The sequence below is a fragment of the Penicillium hordei genome, assembly GCF_028827395.1.
Source record: "Penicillium hordei strain IBT 12815 chromosome Unknown utg000001l_segment0_segment0, whole genome shotgun sequence".
In the NCBI taxonomy this organism is placed as follows: domain Eukaryota; kingdom Fungi; phylum Ascomycota; class Eurotiomycetes; order Eurotiales; family Aspergillaceae; genus Penicillium; species Penicillium hordei.
The window spans coordinates 4,137,588-4,155,016 of record NW_026623142.1 but is presented as its reverse complement, the minus strand read 5'-3'; the positions used below and the strand labels follow the sequence as shown (position 1 = coordinate 4,155,016).

General features: G+C 48.7%; 8 protein-coding genes across 8 annotated transcripts; 5 read left to right on the top strand and 3 right to left on the bottom strand.

Annotated features, from left to right (window-relative positions):
- Positions 1 to 42: 42 nt before the first annotated feature.
- On the bottom strand, positions 43 to 1,530 carry N7537_001574 (uncharacterized protein; the record flags this gene model as incomplete). The annotated part of the gene is made up of 1 exon (XM_056892632.1): positions 43 to 1,530. One exon carries the CDS (start codon positions 1,528 to 1,530, stop codon positions 43 to 45), a length of 1,488 nt encoding a protein of 495 aa, XP_056757627.1.
- Positions 1,531 to 2,057: 527 nt separating this feature from the next.
- Positions 2,058 to 4,493, bottom strand: N7537_001573 (anoctamin family protein; the record flags this gene model as incomplete). The annotated part of the gene is made up of 4 exons (XM_056892631.1): positions 2,058 to 3,770; positions 3,826 to 4,120; positions 4,187 to 4,340; positions 4,400 to 4,493. 4 exons carry the CDS (start codon positions 4,491 to 4,493, stop codon positions 2,058 to 2,060), a joined length of 2,256 nt encoding a protein of 751 aa, XP_056757626.1.
- A 1,313-nt stretch (positions 4,494 to 5,806) lies between these two features.
- Positions 5,807 to 6,004, top strand: N7537_001572 (uncharacterized protein; the record flags this gene model as incomplete). The annotated part of the gene is made up of 1 exon (XM_056892630.1): positions 5,807 to 6,004. One exon carries the CDS (start codon positions 5,807 to 5,809, stop codon positions 6,002 to 6,004), a length of 198 nt encoding a protein of 65 aa, XP_056757625.1.
- Positions 6,005 to 6,819: 815 nt separating this feature from the next.
- N7537_001571 (magnesium transporter CorA family protein) lies at positions 6,820 to 8,009 on the top strand (the record flags this gene model as incomplete). Its single annotated transcript, XM_056892629.1, has 2 exons — positions 6,820 to 7,355; positions 7,424 to 8,009. 2 exons carry the CDS (start codon positions 6,820 to 6,822, stop codon positions 8,007 to 8,009), a joined length of 1,122 nt encoding a protein of 373 aa, XP_056757624.1.
- A 1,857-nt stretch (positions 8,010 to 9,866) lies between these two features.
- On the top strand, positions 9,867 to 12,231 carry N7537_001570 (uncharacterized protein; the record flags this gene model as incomplete). The annotated part of the gene is made up of 4 exons (XM_056892628.1): positions 9,867 to 9,870; positions 9,974 to 11,866; positions 11,928 to 12,114; positions 12,168 to 12,231. The coding sequence occupies 4 exons, from the start codon at positions 9,867 to 9,869 to the stop codon at positions 12,229 to 12,231; spliced, it is 2,148 nt and encodes a 715-aa protein (XP_056757623.1).
- A 1,580-nt stretch (positions 12,232 to 13,811) lies between these two features.
- Positions 13,812 to 14,538, top strand: N7537_001569 (WW domain protein; the record flags this gene model as incomplete). The annotated part of the gene is made up of 2 exons (XM_056892627.1): positions 13,812 to 14,376; positions 14,444 to 14,538. The coding sequence occupies 2 exons, from the start codon at positions 13,812 to 13,814 to the stop codon at positions 14,536 to 14,538; spliced, it is 660 nt and encodes a 219-aa protein (XP_056757622.1).
- A 205-nt stretch (positions 14,539 to 14,743) lies between these two features.
- Positions 14,744 to 15,544, bottom strand: N7537_001568 (class I SAM-dependent methyltransferase; the record flags this gene model as incomplete). Its single annotated transcript, XM_056892626.1, has 1 exon — positions 14,744 to 15,544. One exon carries the CDS (start codon positions 15,542 to 15,544, stop codon positions 14,744 to 14,746), a length of 801 nt encoding a protein of 266 aa, XP_056757621.1.
- Positions 15,545 to 16,076: 532 nt separating this feature from the next.
- N7537_001567 (Zn(II)2Cys6 transcription factor domain-containing protein) lies at positions 16,077 to 17,406 on the top strand (the record flags this gene model as incomplete). The annotated part of the gene is made up of 2 exons (XM_056892625.1): positions 16,077 to 16,790; positions 16,840 to 17,406. 2 exons carry the CDS (start codon positions 16,077 to 16,079, stop codon positions 17,404 to 17,406), a joined length of 1,281 nt encoding a protein of 426 aa, XP_056757620.1.
- Positions 17,407 to 17,429: the final 23 nt, after the last annotated feature.

Below are 17,429 nucleotides of genomic sequence, written 5' to 3'. Positions count from 1 at the left end.
GGGGAAATTATGAGACGGGGATAGAATCGGATATCAAAGATATTAAACGTGCTCTACCATGTCATCTTGTGTAGATTCTTTTGCTTTTTTGTGATCCTGATAGATGGCGTGACCAACGAGTTCGAGCAGGTGGCGTTCTCGATATGTGAAGATGAGGACACCGGTTGTTTGAAGGAATCGCTTCGCGTGCTCTAGGATGAGACCTAGGTGTCCCGCAGGAAGGCGAAGGAGGGCGTCGAAGGAGACCGTGATTTGGTCAGAAGAAGTGTTTAGAGTTGGAAACGCGACAAGAAGATCCCGGGTGGTTTTATCACGGGCGAGGGACTCGCAGTATGTTTCGAACATGTTTTCACGGATAATGAAGCGAAGGATTGAGTCCAAGGACTTGGGTTGGACAATGGCATGAGGTAAGGAATGTTCAAGATCGGCGAGAGCGCGCTGCATTACAATCACGTATTGCAGGTCTTCGATCGGTGATGTCACCTGTATTTCCGCTGGTGATGTATGCTCAAGTAGTGGACGATCATAACCCAGCTTTTTCCGCCAGAAATAGTTGCATAGTATTAAAGAGATAATGCATGGAATTAGGACAATGTATCCCCACCAACGCTCCGCAGTAACCATCGAAGCAGCACCAGCAACAAGACCATTCAGCCCATTGATACCAGCATGCCATTGGAAGCGACGGAACCGAGTATGTAGACGGCGACGGATATCATCGCTGGGCTCGCGGGCAAAGGTAGCGCCGTCGTGCACATGGAATCGATGAAGGAGATAGCCAGACCAGATGGCATTTACAAGACCAAACACTGCAGCGAGACCATTCCCAATATAGCCAGAAAGTAGATTACTGGCTTTGAAGACGTGAGGGTTGGCGCCGCCAATGGCCATCAAAGTGCCAACACCGACCAACAACGAGCCGAATCCCATCAACACATCCATGACGATCCGGTCGATCACTTCGGTGCCAATTTCACGCAGTCCAACCCCCAGCCGGCTGTCAATGAGTGGGCCGAGCTCTGTATTTCTGCTGTGGTCTTGCCGCAGACGCTGCAGGTGATCCCGCTCCGCTCGTAGTAGCTTGACGTTTGTCCAGCTCAGTCGAAAATCATAAATAGCAACCAACACCATTCCCAAGGCCAGTGTTCCACCAATTCCCATAAGCACAGCGGCAAACTTCGGAACGGGGATCTGGTTCCAGACGTTGGCAGCGAAGTCAGCGGCGTTAGCTAGCTCGAGGTATCCGACACTGGCGAGCAAGCTGTTTTTGAATTGCTGCTGGTGTAATAGGCAGAATCGTCCACCTCGCCGGACTAGCACAACCTCGCCTTTTTTTGATTCTAGGGATTCCTGCCACGTGATGTCACTGGCTTCACGGAGGAGTTTCGGGACCACGGGTGGTGGGGACTTTGCCGGTGATAGGGAGTCCATCTCCATGGCGATCGTTGTGGGCTTGGGGGTCAATTGTGAGACGTGGACGGGAGATGGAGGAGTAATTAGAGTGTCAGAGGAATTGGTAGGGGTCACCATTGTAAAAGTCGTAGACGGGGGACCAGAGGAAGGAGAAGCTCACACGGGGCTATCCATGCCGATGCCCTTTACAACCAGGTTCAGAGGGTTGTATGGAAATTAAACTAAAAACAAGGAGTAAGAGTAGCACAGGGTAAGAGCTAAAGAGCGAAAGGGACAAAGGCACAAAGAGATAAAAAAGAAAAGAGGAAAAGACACGCAAGCGGGTAAAACCAGGGAATCACCCCCGGGCCTTCAAAGCTGGGTGGATTGGCCGGCCTTGGCGTAGCCCTATAGGGCTGAGAGTATACTTTTGCAGACCATTGTGTACATCTGGGGTGTAATATTCAATTTTCTACTACGTACTCCATACTAGTGAAATAAATTGACTAGTGGAAATGAGTCCCCACAGGTATGATCCTTCAACTCTCAATACTTGCGTTTAGATGATACGGCCAATCTAGTGGACGATCAATACAGAAAAACCCCAGGCAGCAATGTAATAGAAACTGAAAATACGGTCTAAAAATACATGCAGCTGAGAATATCTATGCCTCTTTAGAAGATTTACCTTCATCCCCTGCTTTGGGTGTGCTTAATGCGCGAATTAGCTTGACGCCTGCGTCTGCCATGTCCGCTGAATGCGTGCTCCAGAACTGGGCCTCACGGTCGGATCCCCGAAGCACATCATTCCCCGGTTCCTCTTTGGTCGGGGAGGGAGTACCGTCAGTGGATGGGTCTTTCTCGCTCGAGCTGTATACATTGACTCGTTCGTTGAAACGCACCCGGTGACGGGGCCGACCGTTTGGCGAGCCCTGGGAGCCAGAACTGGGGGAAGAGTTTCTCGCCAGACTAGCAGCAAGATAATTCTTGCGCACTGCATACCGACCAGCCTCTTCTCTGCGGATCGTGTCCGAAAATATTTTCTCAAGGGCTGTAGAGGCAGTGAATCGCATTCCCAGGTAGACCTGCTCGGCAATGAACAACGTCAACAGAAGAGAGGAGAGCCGTACCTCGGAAATAGGACCTCGGTAGATATGCACAATGGCTGCTGTAGATAGAGTTCCCAGCCAGGCTAAGAAATCCAGCCCCAGTAAGCATGGGCCGATCGAGTCCGACCGGATTGGTGGTGGTCGTTGGCACTCCAGCGTGAGCTTGAAGAAATCACCTCGCAGCTCCAGCCAGTTGTTCAGCAGGAAGCCGAGAGGCACCAGTGGCCAAGCAACTCCAAATAATGCGAGATAGCCAAACTGTACACACATCTCCATGATGTCCTCCTCCACATGGTATTCCTCTGCGCCGGCCTCGCTACGCAGTCTTGTCATAAATGACACTTCCTCTGGCGAGTCAATCAAGTATAGGCCTGTCACTGTGGAATGCTTCCGCGTGCGGGTGTATACTGCCTTGCTATCCCGATAGTTTTGCCATTTTTGCCTCAAGACATGCTTCACATATGGTAGGATGACCTCCTCGCCGAAGCTAATTACCTGAGCCGTCATGGATAGATATATCACCTCTTGTTGGAATCGGCTTGTATCAACCTCGAATTCCTTCTGCCCGGTGACCAAGTCGGCCCTGAGCCCCGTTCTTCGGAGGATGTCAAGATGTGGGACGATTTGTTTGCCGAAGGGAACATAGACATAGGCGGTCAATATCGTGGGGAGGAAAGAGGTAATAAAATTCATGACGAATTCCTTTTGTGTCTGGGCAAGATCGTATTGATCCTGCGTTCGGTAGTTCTCATAGTCGGTCAAGCGGGTTGCGATGCTTGTGAGAAACGAGGTTATGGCGGGCAAGGATAGCGAAAATAGGACAGTCGGTACGAACTCCAGATACTCTTTGAATGGACCATCGTATACCTCAGATATGAACACCTCCGATGCGAAGGATGCGACAATCAACGCTCCGAGGGCGACGCTTGCGACAGAAGCGAAAGGAACCAAAAGCAGTTGGCGTGAGAACTGCTTCCAACCGGGGAAGACATGTTTCACTTGACCACTGATTGGATCCGTGACCTCTTTCTCCCACATATACTGCTTGCGATTCACCTTAAGTCGTCCAACGCCTTTGACACCCCATCTCTGACTTAAATCAGCCTCTCGAATCTTCCAGTACTCGACGAACACAATGCACCAGACGCAAAGTACAGTTCCATATACAATAGAATATGGACCTAGATATAGCCATCCAAGAATGCCCAATCCTGCGGGCACCACGAGGAATAACGAATAGCAATGAATAAAAGCGTAGTAGAAAGCGACCTACACAAGGTTAGCTCACAATATCCCAACGTAGCATACCGAGCTGAAACAATACCTTTTCGCCGAATAAGGCTCGAATTGCATCCAGATCGCTAGTCGTCAATACAGTTTTTCGATTCCATTGGCGCAGCATTTGCGCACTGGCCTCCTGATCGTGCAACGGAAAAGAGGCAGTGATGTTCTTCCATTTTCCAAAACCTGGCGTGATGCCTGCGCCTCCTATTTTCTTTTGCCAGGTGACGGCGTGGTATACCGACCGGATCTCTTCGGATGGTGTTTCGGCGTCGGCGATAGCAGTTTCGTCGCCATCCGGTAAGGTATGGGTAATCCCGAACAGCCAATCTTTAATTCTGCGGATTGTTAATTGACCATCGAAAGATAAAATTCTCTAATATTCAAGATCCCTTCCCACTTACCTTGACTGGTGTACTAAATTCCCGAGATGATCCCGCGGAACCCGAATGCAAACTAATAGCGCTTCACCGTGGCCGTGACGAACCTGAACCCGAAGACCAGCCTCGCCCAGGTCGTGGATAAGCGTTCGAAACTCTGTAATAGCTTGTGCTTGATCTGGTGATCGTCAGTATATGCAGAAGGCCAAGGATAAACCATGCAGGCACGTCACTTACCAATATCTCCAAACTCATATTGTAGTACCCAATCCACGCCCAGGTTGTCGTTATCATCTTCATCACTAGTGCCATACCCCGCAAGCCAAGACATGTTGGGAAGCTAGGTGTGGCCTGAGAAGAGTGCGCAGTCGAATGGGTGTGGTTAAAGTGGTTAAAGTGGTTAAACACGTTACATCTGTAAAAGTCGAAAGGGAAAGATGTGGGGGAAGATTGCCTTCCAAGGTCAGGATTATTACACTATTACCTAGGTACTATATTAAGTGTTCGATTTCATTCTATTCTAGTTCCACTCCACAGGGGGAGGGGGGTACGGATATACGGTATGCATCATCTTTACCCTTGGAGAACTGCTGATCATACAGCTCTACCCTTTCAACTGCAACCTAAAACCTCTCCAATACGATTACGTTGTATAGTCAAAATTACGTGAATTACACGATTGTATTCCTTAATTCCCATCCGAGTCCTACAGTTACACGCTTCCGGGAACGCGAATCAGCCCCGCAAGTCAAGCTTCAGCCCTATGAGGGAGATTTTATTCTAGGATCCGGTGTTCCATCCAATGACACGCAGGTTCCGCCATTTCTCTCCCGTGTCCCCCTTACTTTGTCGAATTTCAATGGGCAAAGTTTGGGAAATACTCGAATGAGCGGATTAAACACCTGCACATGCACAGTGCCAGCTGACCCAACGGAGTGTTCCTAGGGATGATTGCACATGGATCCACTATGGGCGCGTGTAGTTGTCTGATTGGTGGAAATTGGCTAGGGCTGAACAATGCGAAGGCTTCGTGAATCGGTGAAAGCGCCATGTTCCCCTTCCAATACAAATTGCCGGGATGTTTACTATTTCATCAGACTTTCGTAGGGCAGAGTACTCCGTATAAAGGATTGTACGCAATCTCCTTGGCAGGGGAGAAAATGTTGAGCAAAATGCTGTTGCCTACAACTTGACGCCAAGCCCCGGCCCAAATCCGTGATTTTCGATGATTTTAATGGGAAATCCACATTTTATTGGAGATCTACCATTTGCGGTGAAAGTTTTCAACGTATCTGAGAATAATATTGGTGCCAAGAGTGGAGGTTAGAAAAACTTGAATCCATACAGGCATCCACATTCACAAGCATGGATTACGGATGACGGATGACGGATTACGGATTACGGAATACGGAATACACAGCTTTTGCTAAAAAAAAAAAAACGGTGCCATAAGCCACAATGTTGGGGATATGGTACCGGCGCTTCCATCGCTGTAACTATAGGTATATATATGGGGTAACATGCGCGACCGGGGCCGATCGCAATGAGATCACTTCTCCAATCTTTCTTCTTTCCTGAATTGACTGAACCAATTATTCGCGTCTCTAGCGGTTTGGCTCCCGTATGTACTCGATCCTGGAGATCATGGCCCGTCGGTTTGCTCGTGGGCAGAATTTCACCTTCGGATTGAGCATCTTCCTCTTTATTTTCATGTTTCTACCTACATTTGTTATTCTGCTAGCGGTCGTCGTATTCTTTGGGCTGGTGTATCCACGGTTGCGAAAGTCGTACAGCCTTGACTGTGAAAAGGAGGAGTCTCAGCAGTCGGAGATCAAAGATTGAATGATGATCGCAGCATGGTATGACCATATTCAATGTGCTCGGTTACGTTCAATGACTAACGTGTCTTAAGGCGTTATCTGCGTGTAATATCAACCCCGACTACCAAGTCCACGAAAATGTATTGACGCTTCTCTTTGTCTCGGATTGATGGCGCTGTGCAGAGAGCATAGTATTTCGAAGGCGTTCTGGCTTATATATTGGTTACAGTAAAAAAGGAGTTTGGACTTTTCATGTTTTTGATTTACAGCTATCCGGGTTCTCGAGAACTATATGTATGAAGATCATGATCATACCATTCTAGAAACATTTTATTTTTCGGCGACATTATTAAAAATGGGCCTATGTATAACGTAGATGCCTAGCAATTTCGGAACTGTTCCGGTATCGAAAACCCCAAGGTCCTCCATTATCCCAAAATGATTGGATGTGTAAATTATACTAACTTGGCACCTGTTTGACTCATCCCGAGGTCTTTCCCTGGTGTGCATGCGGCTTCGGGTAGGGCTGGCATGCGTTTCACGTGGTCAAAGGGGTCCTTTCTCTTTCCCCGGGTTTTTTCCTCCACCTATGAACACCCTCGAGAAAAATTTCTCAATAGAAATCCCCCTATCAAATCCCATATCCTCGAGAGTCCAATTCGAGGAAATATAATGGGCTGAACAGATTCGTTGTCTTTATTCATGGAAGTTCGATATTTCTAGAATACGGAGCAGCACTCCCCAAAGAACACCCCGATCAATATCTGATGGCCTCAGATCAACTGTTCAGGGTACCAACCATTTCACCCGCCTCTGTTCTGGTACACAACCAGTAAGATGCAGACCAAACAAGAAGAGAAGCTGGAAATCGACCAGCCGCTGCCTGATCGGTTCAGCTTCTTTTCATCGAAAACGCGACAAGCGACCGCCTCGTCTACCTGGGATGGTCTTTTCCCTAGCGGAAACATCGATCATATCTTCCAGGAGAAGCATAAAAGTCGCCCAGATCCAAACCAACCAATCTGGTGGATCGACATCTGCGATGCCACTGAACAAGATGTCGACGCCGTTTCCCAAGCCTTGTCTATCCATCCCCTGACGGCAGAGGATATTGCTATTCGTGAGCCTCGAGAGAAAGTCGACGTCTACAAGAATTACTACCTGATCTCGTTCCAAACCCTCGTGGCCAACACGGTCAAAACCGAGCGACAGGGGATTCCTATCTCGGCTGCATTATACATTCTTGTCTTCCAATATGGCGTGGTCACCTTCTCGCCTAGTGGTTGTGGACATGTGACTCGGGCGCGAGAGCGAATTCGCAAAATGCATGATCCCACTATATTGACTAGTGACTGGGTCTGCTATGCAATGATGTGTGTTTAATCAAATTCCTACTCACCAACCCCTCCCTTTTATGGATTTACGGCTAATTCATCTCCAGAGACGACATCATCGACAGCTTCGAGCCATTTGTTCGGGATGCGGAGTGCGAGTCTGAAGCAATCGAGGATCAAGTGTTCATCAGTCGTATCGATGACGCTCAAGCTCTTATTCCGCAGGTCGACGCCCTCCGCAAGAAGATCACCCACATAATCCGCTGCCTCAACGGCAAGGTCGATGTGTTAAACGGATTCGTGAAGCGTTGCCAATCTCCCGATAAGCACCCCGTTTTCCCTGACGGTGACTTGCTTCTATATCTCGGCGATGTCCAGGACCATTTAGTCACGACGTTGTCGACACTTGGGCACATCGATGAGATTATTGGTCGGTCCCAGGCTAATTATCTAGCCCAGGTGAGCGCTACCAATCTCCGGTTGAGTTTAACCATCAACTCTGGCTTGAGTAAGGTTACTCTCCTGGCTACGATCTTCGTGCCGTGTCACCTGGTTACGGGCTTGTGGGGAATGAATATTCCTGTTCCGGGCCAGGATACTGATGGGCTGGCGTGGTTTTTTGGTATCCTTGGTTCTTTTGCGGCATTCATGGTCATTTGCATCGCCGCGGCTACGAAGTACAAACTCTTGTAGACGCCGAGGCTGATGGATGTATTTAGTTGAGAATGTATTAATGTCACCAATGTCCACAATCGAGATAGAGAAGTCTGCTGGAAAATACAGAATGTATGTGTAGCATCAGCTTGACGCTTTCCGACAGATCCTCAGTCTGTACATGAAACACAACGGCAAGAAGGGAGGCTTAAATGGCAGACACATAATCAAATCCGCAGACTAAAGCTCACAACAGCCCTAAGCATATCTAACGACACAAATACGGAGAATACCGAATCCTCCATATGAGGGATAGTAGGCAGCTGGCCCTTCGCTATAGCCACAGAGAAATGGCACAGTAGTGGTCGAAAAAGATGTGCTATCCCGATCAAGTCCTCGTCTAACAGTTTACCCCATGCAAGCTCGTTCTTTGAATAGAAATGATCAGCGTGAAGTTTGTTATGCAGACAATCAAGCTTCCTCGTTACCCCCTGCGGGTGCTTCTGATTGGTTTGCGGATTGGGCTCATCGACATCTTGCATGCCCCATCGCATTTATATACATTCCAAGGTTCATACATGTATGAACATGTGATGTAACCATTCCTTTTTTGACATCCGTCAATCTCAAATTTGCTTGTTTGATGCATGATATTGGGGCTTATTTAGGGGATGGGCGATTTGGGATGGCCTTGCTGGGGCTTGGGAGTGATTTTGGCACACTGTGGACATTATGAAAATGCATGCTGTCAGACGGCGGAGCAGATATTTCCCACAGATCCAAGATTGATTTGTGATGAAGGAATCTTTTTTTTCCCAGGATTAGGCACTGCTACTTGACCCTCAGCTGCCGAAGACCTCCAAAAGAAATGAGCCAGTCACGTTCATCTTCTTGATATGTAGATCGATGTAGATGGACGCGCCCCCAAGACTACATTGTATACATTGTGTTCTCAAGGTGTCGCGTTTAGGATACCAAGTTACCTCGTTTCGGTACATGCAGGCTATCAGTATCAATCAGTGAGTTAGTTCGAGGAAACACCTGTGACATCCAATGATGCATATTGTGGCAATAGCTAGTGACACAGCCACAAGTGCAGATATGGAGTTGTGGGGCTGAAACTCCACGACTAAAACACGGAGAGGCGAAGCAGACCTAACATCCACTGTATCAAAATGCATGTGTTGTATTGCGTGAAGCCGTTCCGAAAATACATACACATGACCTCATTCCCAGTCACCGGTGGAGTATAACAGCACACACATACAACACTCATCGTACATCGATGTCGTGTCTTGAAAGTGCCTGTCCAGAGGTGTGACATTCACCCACGAGAATAAGCGAAAACAAGCCCTCAGTGCCAATTATAATAACACCCAAATATGGCAGTCTGACGGTCGATCCAAACAATGATTCACCAATAATGTTGACCTGCTAGGTAATGGACCCGGTTTTCCCGTCTCTCAGCCTTGGCATCCTTATAGGGAGATTCGTAGAACGCGTCACATATTAAGGCCCAATATACAGAGTAGCCCCTGGAGGATGTGAGGATTAAAATCATGCTAGGGATATAGTGTATGGTGACGAAAGGCGACGCGAGGTTGAGAATGTATTCGTATGTCCAAGATTATCTCAAGCATTCCTTGGAAGGGTAATGGTGATCTCCAGGGCTGAGACTAAAAAAGACACAAGAAAAGTGGCGTTCGAAAATCATCATGCCAAGTTGCCAAGCCTTTACCTAAATAAGCCTGGTCCGTTCCAAGATTCCAAGATTCCCCCTTAAGTGACTGCAAAACTCGCGTGTCAACTGTCGACTTCACTTTTTCTGTCTTCATCTACTGTCTTATCATCAAAGGCTTGTTGCCTTCTTTCATTCGTCTTTTCTCTCTGAAATACATGCGTAAGTATCATCCAGGGAGGGCTCAAAGCTATAGCTATAGCTATAGCTATCCCGAGATCTTATCTCCACTCTTTCGTATGGCTAACAATTTTCTTTTCTGCAGACCGGATTCACTCGTGGGCGAGAGCTCACGCGTCTTCTAGCGGCCTGCCAGATCAGACTCCTTCTCAACAGGCCGCCGACCCTGTTAATACCGAAAAACCTCCTCAACATGGACAAGTGAATGTGCCAGTGGAGGACCCTACTCCGGGGTCCGAGACGGAAAACAACTCAAAGCCGGGTCTTCTGATCCGTATGCGAAATGGCTCCGGCCGTTTCTACCACCATACCGCAGACGCTATCTGCCACAGCTGGATTAATGTCCTGCTGATCTTCGTACCGGTGGGTATTGCCTGTGAGGCTGCGGGTCTCAACCCAGCCATCATCTTCGCGATGAATGCAGTGGCCATTATTCCCTTGGCTGGACTGCTCAGTCATGCCACGGAGAGTGTCGCTAGTCGTCTAGGTGACACCATCGGAGCCCTGATCAATGTAACTTTCGGAAACGCAGTCGAATTGATCATCTTCATCATCGCCCTAGTCAAGAATGAGATTCGCATCGTTCAAGCTTCTCTCCTCGGCTCCATTCTCGCCAATCTGTTGTTGATAATGGGTATGGCGTTCCTCGCTGGTGGCCTTCGCTTCCGAGAACAGATCTACAACAGTACGGTCACTCAGATGAGTGCTTGTCTGCTCAGTTTGAGCGTGGTCAGTCTCCTTTTGCCAACTGCTTTCCACGCCTCGTGGTCGGATAGCACAGACGCCGATCACGAGACACTCAAAGTTAGTCGTGGTACCAGTGTCGTTCTTCTGTTGGTGTATATTCTCTACATCATCTTCCAGCTGAGGACACACTCGTATCTCTACGCGAGTATCCCACAGGCCATCATTGATGAAGAATCGAAACCTGGTGTTTTGGCAGAATTCATGAACAGCTCTTCGGACTCTTCATCTAGCTCCAGTGATGAGTCGGATGACACTACGACTTCCTGGACTACCGCGAAACGGATCAAAAGAGCAATGAAGTATCGCAGACACCGAAAGTTAAGTACAAGCTCAAGAGGGACAACCTCTCGTAACTCCTTCCAGAAAAAGCCTATGGCATCGACTTCCAATGAAAATCAGGGCTCCATCTCCAACTCCATTGGCAGCAATGAACACTCGATTGAGCTTAGCGACGAAATTCGTTACGATGCCGACGACGACGTTCAGCCCTCTTCCGAAGTCCGTTCTCGCGACTTTGGTTTGGCTCTGAGCCGTATGGACAGCCAAGCTAGTAAGAAGTCGAAGAAACGGGATCATAAGAGGCGCAAGGCCCAGAAAGAAGAGAAGAAAGCCCAGATCGAGGCACCCGAGGACAGCGGTCCTTCGTCCGATCAACGTCCGGCCCTCAAGGGATTACAATCCACCCCTAACATCGCTGGCTGTGAAGGTGCAGCGGATGATCCCCGGAGACGCCGTTCTCCTTTCGGACCTATCCCGTCTTTGCTTTCCAACACTGTTTTCAGCTCCCAGTCACCAGCGGGTTCACCCAGTATTGGAGCCACTGCCTCGCGCCCAGGAATCTCTCGAAGCAACTCGCTCCCCGCACATATTAGCCGTCCTCCGCTGGCCGGAAACGCAGTGCAGTTCGCCCGCGGTGCTTCTCGTCTAACCAATCAAAATGATGTTGTAGGTCCGGAGACAGCTTCTCAAGCCCCGGAACCCGAAATGTCACGTACCGCTGCTGTTGTCATGCTCCTGCTGTCCACTGCTTTGGTAGCGGTTTGCGCTGAATTCTTGGTTGACGCTATTCCCGAGATGATCGCAAGCTCAAGCGTCAGTGAAGCGTTCATTGGTCTCATTATCCTGCCTATTGTCGGAAATGCAGCTGAGCACGTCACTGCCGTCAGTGTCGCAACTAAGAACAAGATGGACCTGTCGATTGGTGTTTCTGTTGGTAGTAGTATTCAAATTGGTAAGACTCCATCTACTCCTGATGACATGTCTACACGTGCACATTCTGACCATTCCAACAGCTATTTTCGTCACGCCACTGGTTGTCATCCTGGGATGGTGCATGGACAAGGACATGTCTCTGTACTTTACGCTTTTCGAGACTATTTGTCTCTTTGTGACCACTTTTGTTGTCAACTTCCTCGTCTTGGACGGCCGAAGCAACTACTTAGAGGGTGTTCTCTTAATTGCAGCTTATATCATCATTGCGTGAGTTTATCCCTTTCCTCTGTGTTACTTCAATGTGCTAAACATTCCATCAGCCTATCCGCGTTCTTCTACCCACCCAGCACGGAATCAAGTGTTATCGCAGGCTCAGGGACATAGTTCTGAACCTTCGGTGATGGAATGCTCGGCGTGAATTGTTTCCGCTGTCAATGGTCTGTGCGCCGATTGGTCTCTGAAGTTTGATTGCTAGCGCGAGAACGCCATTCATAGCTACACTACTATAATACGACGCTTCCCTCGAACGTTCTGTTATTGCTTTCTAGTAGGGAAATATGTAGTAGTGCACGTAGCGTGAGCAAGAATAATACATTCGATACATGCGATGTATCTTTCCAAAGATCCTTCACGTATTGCTGGATAGTATATCTGGGAACCTTCTATTCATCAACCACTCTAGCAACGCTGATTGAATGAATCGTGGGAAAAGCCCCATGTAGCCGATCGTCGCGGTCCCGTATGTCCCCGCGCGGGCTGGGCCCAGGTCGCTCTTGTTCCGAACATTATTTCAGCCAAAGTCTGCGGTCGGATCCTGGCGCGTATGTACAGTGGTATGTATACGCCGGATGCACATGCATCGCTCGGAAGAAACGCTAAGACATGTTTACCTTGCTAGAGATAGGGAAATTGAGTTAATAGTGACCTATTAACCACCTTTAAATGAAATATAGAAAAAAAAAAAAAAAAAATTCGTAGCTATTGTCGTTGGTACTTGACAGGTCGCAGATCGTTCTTGTCGCCTGTTTCAAGGTAAAACGTTGGTGCACAGCGATGAACACATTTTTTTGTTGGAGTACGGAGTACGACATTGCGGGCGCTTCATATCAACCTGGTAGATAGCGCCCTTGATCCCAATTCTACCCGCCTTAGCCACATGCCGATTTGGCGTTACAATATCTTTGAAACCAATTGTGACTAGTTTTGTCGGAGCACACCACTCCCTATAGAGTACTAAATGTGCCAAGCCCCAATCCCTATATCCACCAGCCACGTGTGTGACAGTCAGTGGCTGTGTTTTCCTTGCGCGAGCCACATCGTGGCTCGGCGATACCACACGAATTGATTTTATCCCGCAATCCTTAATGCCCCTATAGAGGAGAACAATCCACTGCCCATATTCCCCTATTTTTTTTTAGTCCCTTTGTTTAATTTGTTTAAGTCATACATGTCGTTATCAATACATGGACCCCTTTATATACTGTCCGAGGCCAAACCGTGGAAACAAATAGTCTCCCATGTGGAGAAAAGTCCTGATCTGTAATGCAACCCCTCGAGTACGGAGTACTTCGTATATTTTCGGCTTATTGTAGCACACTAACAGTGAACAGGGGGTCACTTGGCATGTTGAAATCGAATTGGTCATTTGGCTGACTAGCCCTGCAAGGCGATGGGATTGCCAATCTGACCATCCTGTCCACTCCAGGGGCTCACGGAGCATTTTTATATTGCATCTGCCTAATCGGAGTAGACGTACTCCGTAAACTTGGGCGCTAACATGTAACTCCTTAGAAGTGGGGGCATAATTCGTTGGACAGATTGTGGAGTTGTCTCTTTCGGTTCTAGGCGGAAGGTGATGGTCTACAACGGTGTTCTTTTTGTGCTTGCCCATAAAAGCCCTCACACCCCTCTTTCTCAATTATATTCATTTCCTCTTCTTTCACCTCTCCATATCAACCCTCATTATGTCGTACGCTCCACCTTACGGCGACCCTTATGCTCGCCCTCCCTCAGATCGTCCACCGTACGACCCCTACGGGCGCCCACCTGCTGATCCTTATGCGCGCCCTCCTCAAGATGGATATGACCGTCCCCCCTACGACGGCGGTCGCCCAGCATACGATCGTGCCCCATACAGTGCACCTCCGCCTCTAGCCCGTCCCCCTCCAGGCCCCCCACCTCCACTGCCCCAGGGCTGGGTCCAGGAATGGGAGCCCAGTGCCCGTCGCGCATTCTACATAGAACAGGCCACTGGTCGCTCCCAGTGGGAGGCACCTTACCAGCAGCCTGGTTACTCTGGATACAATGATGGTTCTCGCAGCGTTCCTCCTCCAGAGCCGCAGGGTGGCTACTATGCTCCTCCCCAGGGCCCCCCACCTGTACCTTATGATACTCGTGGCCCCAGCCAGGGCTACTATCAGCAGCCCGAGCCCGAGAAGAAGAGCAGCAACGCTGGGAAGTATCTTGCGGCCGGTGCCGCTGGTTTGGCTGTCGGTGGTCTTGGCGGTGCTTTGATTGCCCATGAGCTTGGTATGTTCTCGTTTTTGCTTCTATTGAACTACTTTGTTTTTGCACATGCTAATTAATTATTTTTTAGACGAGGACTCTGAAAAGTCAGATCGCGAAGAGGCTTACGAGCAAGGCCGTCGCGATCAAGAAGAGGCCCAGTCTGATAGTGACGGTGGTTGGTGATTGTCATCACACATGGGCTGTCGCTTGAAGGTCTCATCGATCGATCGTTTAAGATTCACATTATTCTTTGCTAGGGTTGAGGGTTGCATTTTGCGAAGGGTTTACATTATTACATTTGCCGTTCCTTAACATTGCATTAAGATATTTTTCTATTATCATTCCTTCTAGATGCCGAACCACATTTAAAGCCAACACTTGTTCCTGTTTACTTCCAACACAATATTTCCCCATGCAACAAACCAAACCAGGCATCTTCATCTTCCACAAACTGCCTCCACCCCCTCGCAATAACTTCCAAGTCCTCCGGCTCTGCAAAGCCCTCCTCAACAACATTCTTCGCAAACCCAGAAGATCTAGCCCTCTCCTCCATAGATCCACCCCAATACGCTCTCTCTCTATCATTCCCAAAACACCAAGCCCCCGCACTCCTCTTGACACTTCCACCGTCAAATCCAGCCTCCCGCGCCCAAACATGAATCATCCTCCCAGGATGCGGATTGCCACCTTTAGCAAGTTGCATGCGCTCCGTAATCTCGCGCCACTTGGCGATCCCCACAGACTCAGGATACCAGCTCAGCTCCGCCGACTCACGACATGCAACAATGCCACCTTCCTTAGCGACTCTCCGCATTTCCTTTAGCGCAAGAACCGGATCAGCAATGTGTTGCAAGACCTGGTGCGCATGTACCACGTCAAAGGTATTGTTCTTGAATGGCAGGGCGTGGATGTTTCCTTCTTCGAAGGTGATGTTTGACACGCCTTCGGCTTGCGCAAGGGTACGGGCTCCTTCTAATGGATCAGGCACGTATTCCACACCTGTGACATGTCCAGATGGAACATGCTTTGCGAGGGAAATAGTGATTGAGCCAGGGCCACAGCCTACATCCAGGATTTTCATGTCTGGTTTCAGGTGTGGGAGGAGGTATGGCGCGGAGTTAGAGACTGTGCGCCAGCTGTGCGTGCGGAGGACTGAGGTTGAGTGGTCTGTTGTGTATACTTGAGGCATGGTCAATGACTTGTGATTGGAGTTGTAATTGTAATAGTTGCTTTGGCGGAAAGTGTGTTGTAAGGCGAGATCGGCAGGGGATTTTATAGTTGCGGGGAATCTGGACTTGCTTCGGAATTCCGCAATGATCTTCACTATGGGCCATTCAGTTTGCCACGCACATCTTTTAAGGCCATTCAACGCCTTCAACATAAGGCACCTGGTTATTTCCCATAACTAGTTAGCTTTTTTGAACATGTATTGAAGTTTTATGTAGTGAGCTATAAGAGTCTAAACCATGAAACAAAAAAAGTACTAGGTAACGGGGAAAAGACCTGGGGACTTCAAGATGAACTTTATGTAATACCGCAAATTTTCGCAGTAGACAAACAGTAGAAATGAAGACATGGCGTGTTTTTCAGGCAACCTTTGTGTATAAAGAGTGCAAACTTACCTTAGTAGGTGTCTAGGTGGGATGACTTCATGGCTTGGCATTTGTTACGGAACTCCGAAAATATTCGCGGAATTCCGACGTCTCCCATCCATCTTCAAAATGGACATCTCAGGTAGACCCGCACCATCAACTCCTGTCTCGTCTCGAATCCCCCGCAATTCGCGAAGAAAGGCATGCCGAAAATGTGTCGAAGGCAAAGCTGCATGTGATCTCGGAAAGCCGAAATGCAAGCGATGCAAAGATCGAGGCACGAGCTGTGAATATCCAGCACACTCGAGATCACAAAGTGGTGCTAATACAGAGAATCAATATGCGACTGTGGATGCCAGCCCTCTCAGCACTGTTTCTGATGCAATATCGCTGGATTCCACACTGGCCCAGGGTCTGGCTCAAAACACCGGAAATGCATCTCATACCCCGGGTCACTCTACTATCGCAGATCGTGGACTAGTTCATCTAGATTCCACTGATGTCCTAGACTTTCAAGAAATTGACCTGGTGCCCATGGTTGATGCAGAGGAAATTCGTGATCGCTGGCTACGGCCCTACATCTCCAGCTCGACCGGCCAGGAGCCCAAGCAGTTGAATGCTCACACCATACAGTATCTCACTTGCGTGTTGAAATCGTATATTAGGAATCTACTACATTCAATTGCACCGCCTTTCATTCATTCTCTGCAACAGACAGCGACTTGTCCACCTGTCTTGGCTTACTGTTTCACTCTGGTTCGGACGTGGTTGACTCGCATTCCTGGGTGTGAACCCTTGCTTCTGAGGACGATAGGAGACGAGATGAGAAATATCGAAAATCAGGTATGTTAGCACCTTAATATTCGTTAGCTGTCAGCCTAATACGACACAGGATGCCTCTCGAAGCGACTTTGACAACCTGTGCTCGTTCCAAGCGTATCTCATCTACTTCATGACGATCTATTTCTTTCATCGAACAGGCACCGTCAAAGAGCCCAACCAGTTCGATGAGTATGTGCACCTACAGATGCAAGAAATTGCTTTCCGATCTGCCAAAGCAGGTCTCACATGCAGAGCAGAAGAATCCCAGACCCGCCCGAGCTGGGAGTCATGGATAGTTGCTTCTGCCAAACGTCGTACCCTCTTTACCATGTATCTCTTCACCAATATCTACAATGCCGAAGTTGGGCTGCCAAACTTTGTCGCCGAAGAACTGAGAGGGACCTTGGCCCCGGAAAGCAAAATACTCTGGGAAGCCTCAAACCGCGCCTTTTGGGAACGAGAATACAATCGGCATTTGTCTCGCTGGGAGGATGGTATGCTCGAGATATCAGAGCTATGGAAGTCTGCTGAGACTGGAACAGATGCCCGGCGGGAGAAGATTGAGCGCTGGTTGCAATCCGCTGATGAGTTTGGGATGATGCTTTTCTCTGTTTGTGCGCATATCCATGGGTGCTAGTCGCGTGCTACTCTGAGCCTGGG